At 41.7% G+C, this 11,539-nt stretch overlaps 1 protein-coding gene across 1 annotated transcript; it reads left to right on the top strand.

Moving 5' to 3' along the window:
• Positions 1 to 1,583: 1,583 nt before the first annotated feature.
• chrna2b (cholinergic receptor, nicotinic, alpha 2b (neuronal)) lies at positions 1,584 to 10,811 on the top strand (the record flags this gene model as incomplete). Its single annotated transcript, XM_079215737.1, has 6 exons — positions 1,584 to 1,650; positions 6,419 to 6,570; positions 7,383 to 7,427; positions 7,618 to 7,727; positions 8,790 to 9,954; positions 10,686 to 10,811. The coding sequence occupies 6 exons, from the start codon at positions 1,584 to 1,586 to the stop codon at positions 10,809 to 10,811; spliced, it is 1,665 nt and encodes a 554-aa protein (XP_079071863.1).
• Between the last annotated feature and the right edge of the window lie 728 nt (positions 10,812 to 11,539).

Below are 11,539 nucleotides of genomic sequence, written 5' to 3' on the forward strand. Positions count from 1 at the left end.
TGGCTCTGTTATTGTTCTCCAGGAGAAGGATGGATGGACCATCTGGTTCCAGGGTGAGGATGGAGGCCGGGATACGCTTCAGGGTAACTAGTGGGCAGTTTGTTTTTGCGACAAAAAAAAGTCCAACTGTTCTAAAGCATGGTTATAGTATGCGTTGTTATAAATCATTATTATAAAGCCTTGGTATCTGTTGATGCATTAACCTGGATGAGGGAACATATTCTGAATCTGACGATTTCTGTGATTAAGAAGGAAACACACCATGGAAATCTGATTAAGCTCTTAAAACATAGCATCTCTGGATCTGGACAACATTTAAAGGACTGCTCGTGGCGAGATTTTACACAGAATGTCAACCATAGGATCAGAAAAGGAAAATCTACGTTTTCTCGGCTGGATTTAACGGTTCAAATGTGGCAAATGGGCTTTTGTTGTATATCCAGCTATTTTGCCATTGTGCCGTTCTCACTTTAGCCTTGGCAGGATTCACCAGAGTGCTTTCATATTTGAAATCATAACATGTGTAATGAATGTGTACAATGTATGATGAAATATGTTTTATTTATTGTTTTTGTTTTCTGCATGTGTTGCCACGCTTTCTCATCTTCTACTCCTATCAATATTTAAGGGGGACTAAATTTTCACAAGGCATATTCATTCACTAGTCTGCCCTCTAGCTGCCTCTCACAGCCATATCCCATGGATGGTTCAGTTGCATGTGGCACATATTCCACATCCTTTCATTGTTTTACAAGACAAATAAACTATCAATCTTTACTCTTTCGGAGCTAACGGGATGCAATTGTCAGTTATTGGTCGATAATCTCCCACACATGCAAGTTACCACTTTTACGGTAAATACTGTGTGTGTGTGTGTGTGTGTGTGTGTGTGTGTGTGTGTGTGTGTGTGTGTGTGTGTGCGCGCGAGTGAACAAGAGCGAGAAAAGGAGGAGGGACTGTTATAGGTACCAGATGAAGAAGGACGCAAAGTACTCAGATGTGTACCATCTTCTCACAGTAGATGACGCGGTTTTAAGGACCCAATGGACCAGCGTTGCCACTAACAACGCTTATAATCATGGAAAAGAGCAAATAAAAAAATATTTCAATGGATATCGAAGTCTTAGATTGGGGCACTAAGGACGCGTAAAATCTTGGCACCGTGCGTAAAAATGTGGAATTGTCTCTTCTTCGTGAATTAATTTCTTGAGATCTAGAGCTAGGCAGTATTATGAACTAGTACGTAAATCTGCAAATACAGCAAAGGTAGAACACATTTTAAAAAAAAGTGCGCTGACACAAGAGGCGCATCACGCGCTCTCATCCTGCCTCAGCGAGCCGGACTCGGAGGTGTGACGCGCGTATCGATGCAGGGCTTCAGGGGAAAGACGGTAAAGTTATTCGGTCAGAGCATCCTCGCTCGCTCCCCGCCCGCGCATGTAAAAGCGGAGAAGTTGTCCCGAGATGCCTCCCGGCTGCGAAGATGACAGATTCTGCTCCCAGATCACGGCTTCAACGTAACGTTTTGACAGCGGACGGCAACACCTCCGAAGTTGGACTTCTCACGAGCACAAGAGTACAAAATGGGACAAGACCACCTGTTCTCTGCGAGGACGGCTGTTCTCTACCTGCTACTCTGGTGCCGGGCAGGTAAGCACTTTTCGTCAGTGCGTTTTGTTGTGGCTTCAACGGGATTTACGTAAAAAGAGCAGCAGATTAATAAACCAACGGGGAAATGTCAGGTTTAAACGCACATTTTAACACCGCGACGAGCTTCACTCTCAGTTAGAGTGCTGTAAACATGTATTTGTATTATATTAAGAGGTACACGTCGAAGTAATACAAAGTTACGAGGCTTAAAAGTTGCTAAATGTATGCTCACCTCTGAGACTCGACACCTGCGCGCTTGCGTTCATCCGAAACTCCCATATTGCTTTTCTCCTATTTCATTTAAATCCTCGTCTCGCGACAGTTGGTTAAGGCTAAATTACCTCTGTTCGTATTTGTTTCACCTCCCGAGGAGACCAGTTTCACCACCATGTCCCTTCCACTGCACATGTTTTTATTTTTCATGAAACAACACAACGCCAGCGTTAGAAATATACACAAGATGAATTTGAACTAAGTTTGGCATCCTCTCCCATGCACATTTAGAAGTATATAGGCATATTTGGAGCAGGTTTATGGGTTCAAACCCAGAGTCAATTCCTTTAAATCAAGCTGAAATGTTGATTCTCCTCACTGTAAATACACAACATACATAGTGCAGAAGATCTTTTCATGGATTTATTTGCAGGAAATACTTTATAAGAATGTTTTAGTTTAGAGCTACAACGATTTATCGATTAGTGGGCAACTTATATTAATCAGCAAATATTTTGTTCTAATCGGTTTAATACATTTTTCCGAGAAGGTAAGAGTTCTCGGATTCCAGCTTCTTAAATGTGAATACTTTCGATCGTCTAAACTGGTCAGTGTGTTCACGTACCTCGCCAAGGGGCTTGGCCACGGTGCAACATGCACGGCCCAATGTGCTGGACGTTGGAGGTGTCATCTCATTTCAAGGCTCTGCTGGCAGGAGGACCCTTTGATCTATGGCACCCAGGAGCCTTTCTTTTGTCAAGTCCCACATCTGGTCCTTCCCAGATGCACGGAGAGATGAACACGCGCTGCCCTGACTGTCAAGAAAGCCGATAAGAAGTCTCTGGAGCATGCTTGTTTGCCAGAATCAAATTAGTCGGTGATGGCAGGAGTAGAGCCCAAGTGCACCATAGGCAATTTAACTCTGAATTCATACATGTCTAATGCCTCATTTTTCTTTCTTTCAGCTTATTTATTTTCTTTACAAACAATTATACGTTGTCTAAATTTTCACTTCACATGATATCCACAGACCATATTTGTAAGACTGCCGTGTTACATAGACTTAATCTGCGTATTGGTGCAGGCTTTCTTTGTTCAAGATCTTCGTAGCCCAAGGAATTGGCATGGCCAATAAATCATGGAAACAGATGTGCATGCATCCCTCAGGTTAACTCCCTGCAACATCCAAGCCCCTCACCTGGTTATCCTCCACTTAAGAGTTGTACATTCTTGTCAATATGGTCATCAGAACCAGCTCACCCATGGCCAGTTGATGACGTGGCCTTGGCCAAGGGCGTTTCTAGGATTCAAGGAAAGGGGGGGCTTAGCCCCTAGAGAACTGGCATGTGTGCGCGCGCTGCGCGCGGCAATCTTTTTTCATTGTATTTAATTTATCCATTGTTTCAGACAATGGATAAATTCAGTTCCTAGATTGGTTCAATCAGAAAGAGTGTGATTTTGCGCTGTAGTTTTGCTTGCATTCATTCAGTATATGATAATAGAAGAGACAGAATGTCAGGGTCATAGTGAACACAAACATGAACTTTTCTCAAATAACGAGAGAGAAATACTTTTCCTGCTCGTAAAGGAAAGACGGATAAACTAGCTTTCATATCCACGTCACTCCCAAATCCAATGGATGGAGAATGGACCTGACAGTGTCAACTTTTGAGTTGTTTACTTGTTTTATTTTGAGCAGAAGGGAATAAGATTTTGATCTATTTTGTTGTCTGTGTAGTTTTTACAGACCAATGATATTTTATGCTAATTTGGACACTATCACTGAGATAAAGATGAACTAGTTCAGTGTCAAATATACCATTCAATAGTAAAAAAAACATGAATAACAAAAATAAAAAATAAAAACATTTCAAGTACATCTTAATTATCGAATGATAAATATTGTATGATGGTACTCCTTGGTATAGTTTACTATGAGATAAACTACTTGGTGTAGTTTACTATGAGATAAACTCCTTGGTATAGTTTACTATGAGATAAACTCCTTGGTGTAATCCTGCTGTGGTTGATGAGAGACATTACAGAGGGAGAAAGCCAGCGCAGCAGCCTCCCCAAGGTCCTAGTGCCCTAAGGTTAGTTATGACGATCGGCTATTGGATTGTAATTTTACGGGGAGAAAACATACAAACCAGAACACACGCACATATGTAGCATGTTGGAGTTATAAATAAGTTGTCCATGTGAGAAACAATAGTTTAATTTAATGACATCACCAAAATTAAAAAAAAGATTTTTTTATTTTTTTAAATTAATATTCGGGGCTAAAGCCCCAGATGTTTTAGCCTAGGGACGCCACTGGCCTTGGCTAAGCAACCATAACTGCTGCCAGATGCAGGTGGTCCAAGGTTGGGATCTTTTGATTTAGGCACACCTCATTAGGTCGCATTACATCCTTCCACTGTCAAACGGAGATCCAGAGGGAGTGGGCATGTAAACCCATTGGCATCTCTATTGATTTTTTCTTTTGTTGTTAGATATTGATTCTTGAGGCAAGATGCTTTACTTCAACATTTCCTGACATAAATCTGTCGAAAGCTGCTATGAAACATTCGATAAGAGAGATAAGATACACTCTCTTTCTGTACAAGTACAATTTGATGACACATACTTTATTCTATACAATATGGCGTATTGCAGTAATCAGTGGTGTCCTGGGTCAGTCCATAGGTGACGAGAAATTACATTACACTAAAGCCAATTGCCGTTGTTTATAAACATATTTTATTTAAAGTTACTTTGGCGAACTTTTGACTGGTTACGACACAGTCTGAATTAAATACTTATGCCTCCATACGACCTTCATAGGTAAACGTGACCATCAGCTGAGAAGATCTGCTATTACTATTTAGTCATTCTTAATGTTTCTCATGGGCACCACGGGGTCGGAGTCTGCGTGATATTAGATGAAATCATGTAGGTTCACCAGAGAGTCCTTCAACTCAGACTTTAGCAGCAACCAGCCTGCCGTAGAGAGACCCAGATCTGGCTTCGCAGCCACCTGCAACCTGCAGAAGTGGAAGCTTCCAGCAGGAGGTGGAGAACTCTGCACCCGACGGCTCCTCCTCCAGCCAGCTAGCTAGAAAGAAGGGAGGCCCGGGAGAACCAGAACCAGGACTGAGTGGAGCAGGCTGTCGGACCCTGCTGGAGTAAAATTAGATGTTTTCTAAAGGGACGCTGGTGCACTGAAACATTATTACTTTTGTCCACAGGGACTGCCAAAATCAAAGCAAAATTAAAGTTCCTTAAAGTAACTTCCCACTCAGTCTCTTCATCTTTAGGAAAACTAATTTCAGGGATTCTTATAAAAAAAAATGGTCTCATTGTCATATTTATGTTAAAGAAAGACTTTGTGATCATCTGATATTTTAATAAGAACTCTTGAATATCAAATATGGGTTTAAAAAATCCAGGGAATAGAATACACAAATGTAAACATGTTATCATCGCCCTCTGCCTCAAGTGAAAGCTGAGTTAATTGTTTAATGCATCAGCTGTAACACAGAGTGGCAGACAGCTCGACAATAAACACCCTTCACTGGTGAGAAATTAGCTCACCTCCACTTAACACAAGCAAGCAATGATGTGTGTAATTGACTCTGACTACATTGATGAATATGGAAGCTGTAATCCCCAAGAGGAGGGATTTACTGTCTATTTCCATGCTATTCACTCCGCAGAATAATAATACAATGACTCAGTTTGGGCGTGTACGCAAATCTGTCTAGACTGCTTATTCCAAATCAATTTGATTAAGCCACCTCTCATTGTGAAGCAACACATACACATCATAATAACATCTGAGAAATAAAAAGAGCTGAAATGATGTTGCTGCCCACGGAATAACTTCCCCCAGTCTGCACCTGCTCACCTCTAGAGGTTTGAGCAGTCGACTCGCTTGGGGAGCTCAGATCAAGAGATCAGAAGATTTGCTAAGATGTGGAAAAGTCGATAAGACTTTGCTAAGAAAGGTCTTGGAGGTTGGATGTTTAGTGGAGGCTTCTAAGGCTTCTGCGCTGAAACACGAGATGTTCAACACACTCACCTTCACTCCGGAGAGCCACACTATCATGGCAGCCTGATTGACTGCAGTTTGTTAAGTGAGGATTAGAGGAGACACGGATGAGAGGACATGATATGATCCCTCCATACTCTGCCATTCACTCCCGGGGTCTTCCTCAGTAGTCGCTTTATATGTATTTGTTATCGTACCATCAGATATTAACCGCTGAGCAAAACATGTCACTTATTAAATATGTCAAAATTGTCAAAAAGGGACGTTTGCACTAAAACCAATAGTTTCAGATTATCTTACTTAAATGTGGAAAAACTCAATATATTTCAGTTTCAAGGAATAGTGCATATTCAAATACAATAAAAAAAGGTGGGTGTGAATCTAGAAATACATTTGTGCAGTGTTGAATAAATGTGATCAATGAATAAATACCGCCATATTATATCTGTCCTATAAATGCTTGTATGATGTAGAAATGGAGAGAATATATTTTTTTCAATTACAAAAAATAATGTTCTGCAGTTCTTTGTTACGAGAAGACCCACTCGCACGCTGAGGATGAGCTCTTCAAGAGGCTGTTCGCTGTTTACAACAAGTGGTCCAGACCCGTGCCGAACATCTCCGATGTCGTCATCGTCAAGTTTGGACTGTCCATCGCACAACTCATTGATGTGGTAAGTCGCCGCGCACGTTTGTCCGATTTGCACATAGACACGAAAAACATTAACGGAGGTGGTATTTAATGAACATAAGCTATGTTTGGTGACGTGGAAGCTGCTTTTAATGTGAACCAAAGACTTGATGATGGGATTCTATCATTATCTTTCCTCTCTTTTGAATAAAATGTGTTTGTTTTACTAAAGATGCAGTTTTTTTACGAATCAATGTTCAAAACATGCTTGATCGGAACAGGCGATTCCTGCTTGCAGCTCTCTTGAGAACCACTCATCCAAACAACTTACCACTCGACACTGCCCTTCCTCAGAATATCAGCATACAAGCACCACTTAGTTGGAGCAGTTGTCCAGAAAATGACATGCATGCATGCATACAGACAGACACCCTCCATTGTTGTCAGATGACAAAATGCTTCAGGTTTCAAGGTCATACTGAGAACATTTTAGTTGATTATTAAGCGCAGTAATGTAACCAGAGAGCTTCAATTGGTGTGTTTGATATTCCCTAATTAGGGAGTTCTGCAACTTTAATCGCCTTTACTCCATTGTATGTGGTTTTTCAGCAGTTTGGCATTTTTAAATATAGTAGCAAAAACAAACTTAGGAAAACTACGTTATGCACCCTCTGCCCTGCCAGATAAAAACTGTTACCGAACATCATGTATCCATCAAGTTATTGAAGTAAAGTAGCTGCAAGCTATATTTGGGTCTCCTTTGACAAACCTCCAAGAACCTCTCTCTCATATATTCCTCTGGCCTTAGTTGACAGACGTAACTCAGTCTCTACTGTATCTCTGTCTGTCTGCTAGGATGAGAAGAACCAAATGATGACAACCAACGTGTGGCTTAAACAGGTCAGAAAATGTGTCAGTGTTTGATTTATTATTAAGATTTTTTTATTCCCCTCAGAATAGATCTGGAGATTCAAAGTGTTAAGAATATAAAAAGGTACCTCTACGGTACTCATTTGACAACATATATGAGGAATGTAATGGCAATCAGGGATCATAGCCCGCCTCAAAGCCTGTTGTATGAATCTTTTAGGAGTGGAACGACTACAAACTTCGCTGGAAACCATCCGACTATGACAATGTGACGTCCATAAGAGTGCCGTCAGAGCTCATATGGGTCCCAGACATCGTCCTCTACAACAAGTAAGTGTGATAAGACACTAACCACGAGGCCTGCAATTAACTTAAGTTATGTGTATTATTGTTTATTATTCAATTAATTAACGGGTTCATTGTTTGGTCCCAAAAAAAAATCTGAAATTAATAAACAATGACAATCACCATCTCCCAGAGTTGAAGATAGCCAACAGTCCAAAATCCAGAGTTTAGTGTCATAAAGGATAAAGACATCCATCAAATATTCACATCTGAGAAGCTTGAACCAGATCATTTTTTTGCATTTTCCGTTGCTAAAATGCTAAATTGATTATTCAGATTGTTGCTGATTAATTTCTGTCATTCAGTTGAGCGATTAATTGAAAAATCTATGCAGCTCTACACAAAAGCACAAGTCATTTACTTGGTTTCATCGTCAGGTCAAACCAGCCTGTTCATGACGTGCCACAGTGGATGCTGACACAGAGTGGCAGACAAACTAAATACAATAATATATACTGGTTCAAACTGATCCCTCTTTACTGGATGGTGTGTATGGTATATAAAGGGCTCCATCTAGTGGCAATAAAACATTCTGTTCCTCTTGTAAAGATTTCTACACTTTCATGTTGGAAATCAGCTATAAGTCAAATTATGGTATAACTTGAACGCTCCTGCCAGAAATTATGTTGAGCATTTATATTAGCTGCATTTCTAATGTGCTGCTCATGTGTGTTGATGCCATCAGCCTTCATAGGTGTAATTGCTTTAGTGTGAAATAGAGAGTGAGAAAGCCCTTCCTTCTCCTAAATCCACCTCAAGGAGATTAAACCGAGAGAGTTGATGATATCTGTAAATGAAATTAAAAAAATGTGTGAAACTGATGGAACGATAACGACTCATCAGCAGAAGCTGTTATCACCGTTAAAGCGATGAATGAGGAGGAGATTACTGGAGAAGATTATTATTATTATCGGTGAATCAATACTTTTTACACTGCATAGTTTCAAAAGTGAGGAAAGATAATTTTCTCAGCACAAGCAGGTCTGTTCGTCTGCTATTTCAGCCTTAGTTCCCACATATTTAAAATTGAGGTCTCTGCTTTTCCAGCGCTGATGGAGAGTTTGCCGTGACCCACATGACGAAAGCTCACCTATTCCACACGGGTAAAGTCCGCTGGGTCCCTCCTGCCATTTACAAGAGCTCCTGCAGCATTGACGTCACCTTCTTCCCCTTCGATCAGCAGAACTGCAAAATGAAATTTGGCTCCTGGACGTACGACAAGGCCAAGATCGACCTGGAGCAAACCGAGAACAATGTGGACCTGAACAACTACTGGGAGAGCGGCGAGTGGGCCATCATCAACGCCGTGGGGACGTACAATACCAAGAAATACGATTGCTGCCATGAGATCTACCCGGACATCACCTACTTCTTCGTCATTCGAAGGCTTCCCTTGTTTTACACTATCAACCTCATCATCCCCTGTCTGCTGATCTCCTGCCTCACAGTTCTGGTTTTCTATCTGCCATCAGACTGCGGCGAGAAGATCACCCTGTGCATCTCCGTGCTGCTGTCCCTCACCGTCTTCCTCCTGCTCATCACTGAGATCATACCGTCCACGTCCCTCGTCATTCCGCTCATCGGCGAGTACCTCCTCTTCACGATGATTTTCGTCACCCTCTCCATCGTCATCACCGTCTTCGTGCTCAACGTGCACCATCGCTCTCCCAGCACTCACAAGATGCCCCGCTGGGTCCACTCCGTGTTCCTGAACCTGATCCCAGGCTGGCTGTTTATGCGGCGGCCTGCGCCAGATGGCCGCCATCGCAGGCTGTTGCTGATGCAGCAGGAAGCGGCGCTGGTGCGTCGGCAGGGACGGATCGGTGGGTACAAATCCAGCAACTGCCTCAGCACCTCGGCGACCTGGTTAGGAGACGGGACCGTGTCAGAGGACCACGACAGGAGCTCCTATGAGGATTTAGAGTTGGGAACGCTGACATCATATTTCTCCTTTCGCCCTCCTTCGCCCAGACCTCCAGGGACGACTCCTCCACCACAACAGAAAAACCCACAGAACAGCCAGAAGCAACAGGAGGGGCCTGTGGGGACAAACAGACTTTTAACAGGGACCAGAGTCACTCAGAGGCCCACCACGAAAGCTGACAGCACAGTAGCAGACCCAACATTCCTGCTTTCACCGAGTGTGATACGCGCTCTGGAAGGAGTGCACTACATTGCAGACCATCTGAGGGCTGAGGATGCCGACTTCAGCGTGAGTATCAATGAAATACAACAACTTCTAATAGAAAAACGACAATTAAAAGGCCTATTAAAAGGCCTTAAATGTCCTTTATATCACTGTTGCTGTTGTTATAGCACTAATACAAATATTGTAGTATCCCTTTGAGCTCACTGAATGTAAAGTCCAGTTTAGGATTTCTTGAACCCTAAAGTGCATAATCTCATGATCAACATCTGTACCTGTACTGTTGTTGAACACAAACACGTTTATTTTACCTTATACTAAAATAACATAATTCAATTGGGAGAGCCCAACAAAAAGAAAAGAATGGCCGAGAGTTATTGAGGTACTTGATTTGCTAAAGTGCACAGGGGTGGACTAAAGATTTATTTAGGGTCTTAATCAAACTGAAGGTCAAATCATAAATAAAAAAGAGCAACTAATTACTTGTTTTTCCAGTTAAATCAAAAATGTATAATGGGGAAACAATGTGAAAGGGCTCACTTCTGGTAATGAACCTATAACAAATTATCGTTTGAATCTGGAGCTCCGACTTCAAGAAACTTTACAAAGAGTTTAATTTAATTGTTTAACTGTCCACGCCATAATTTACCAGGTGGCCACAAACACGACTACAGACTACAAACTAAAATAAACTAAAACTAAGGACATCCCAAAAGGAATTTCATGTGCAACTTTTACATTTTTTGTTTTCTCTCATTTCTCTCCGTCTTTTTCTGTTGCTCGTTATTTCTACACAGGTGAAAGAGGATTGGAAGTATGTCGCCATGGTGATTGACCGCATCTTCCTGTGGATGTTCATCATTGTGTGCCTGCTTGGGACCATCGGCCTCTTCCTACCCCCGTGGCTAGCTGGCATGATCTAGCTCATGTGAGACGGTGTGAGCGATCCGTAACCACCACTAGTTAGTGAAGTCTGACTTTCAAAATGTAGCTGAACTCTCCTTCAAGACTCTGCGTTAGCGGGTTTTTTGTGCTAATTTTAGATCATATAACTAGCGGGAAAAACAATTAAAGGGTCTTTTCTCTGTACAGTGGCTATTTTAGGGAATCTCAGACTCAGTTTGTCACTATGTTCAACTTTCAACATGCTAATGTTAGTAAACGACATAAAATTTGGCATGTTAGCATACTAATGTTAGTATGTCAACGTGCCCGTGTTTCGTGTGTTGTCTCTTTTAGCATGTCAGTTAGAGTCACATGCTAGCTAAGTAGCATGGAGCCAGTGTCAGTGCTGGATAAAGTGTGACAGTAATATGATGACTTTTCTCTGTTGTTTGAAGAATTCTAATTTTAAATGTAGTGATGTAATTAGCAGTACATTGGGTTAACTTGTGATGCAGGGATCAGTAATGGCACCGGGACTCGCTCCACCAAATGAGAGCAGCTAGCCAGAGATGCTCGGTTTGTGACCAATTAAAAGAACTGAGTGAGAAACCTCATTGGACCTTTCTTTGGTTTTGACCAACAGTGGCATGCTGTTCTAGGAGTCTATAATACACTGGACTAGACACACTGAATGGGGTCATTTGTGCTGGTTTGGAGATAATTTTCCCCTTTATTTCTAGTTTTCGTTCTCACGCCGCTATGATTA

Source organism: Taurulus bubalis (assembly GCF_910589615.1).
Source record: "Taurulus bubalis genome assembly, chromosome: 3".
Lineage (NCBI taxonomy): Eukaryota > Metazoa > Chordata > Actinopteri > Perciformes > Cottidae > Taurulus > Taurulus bubalis.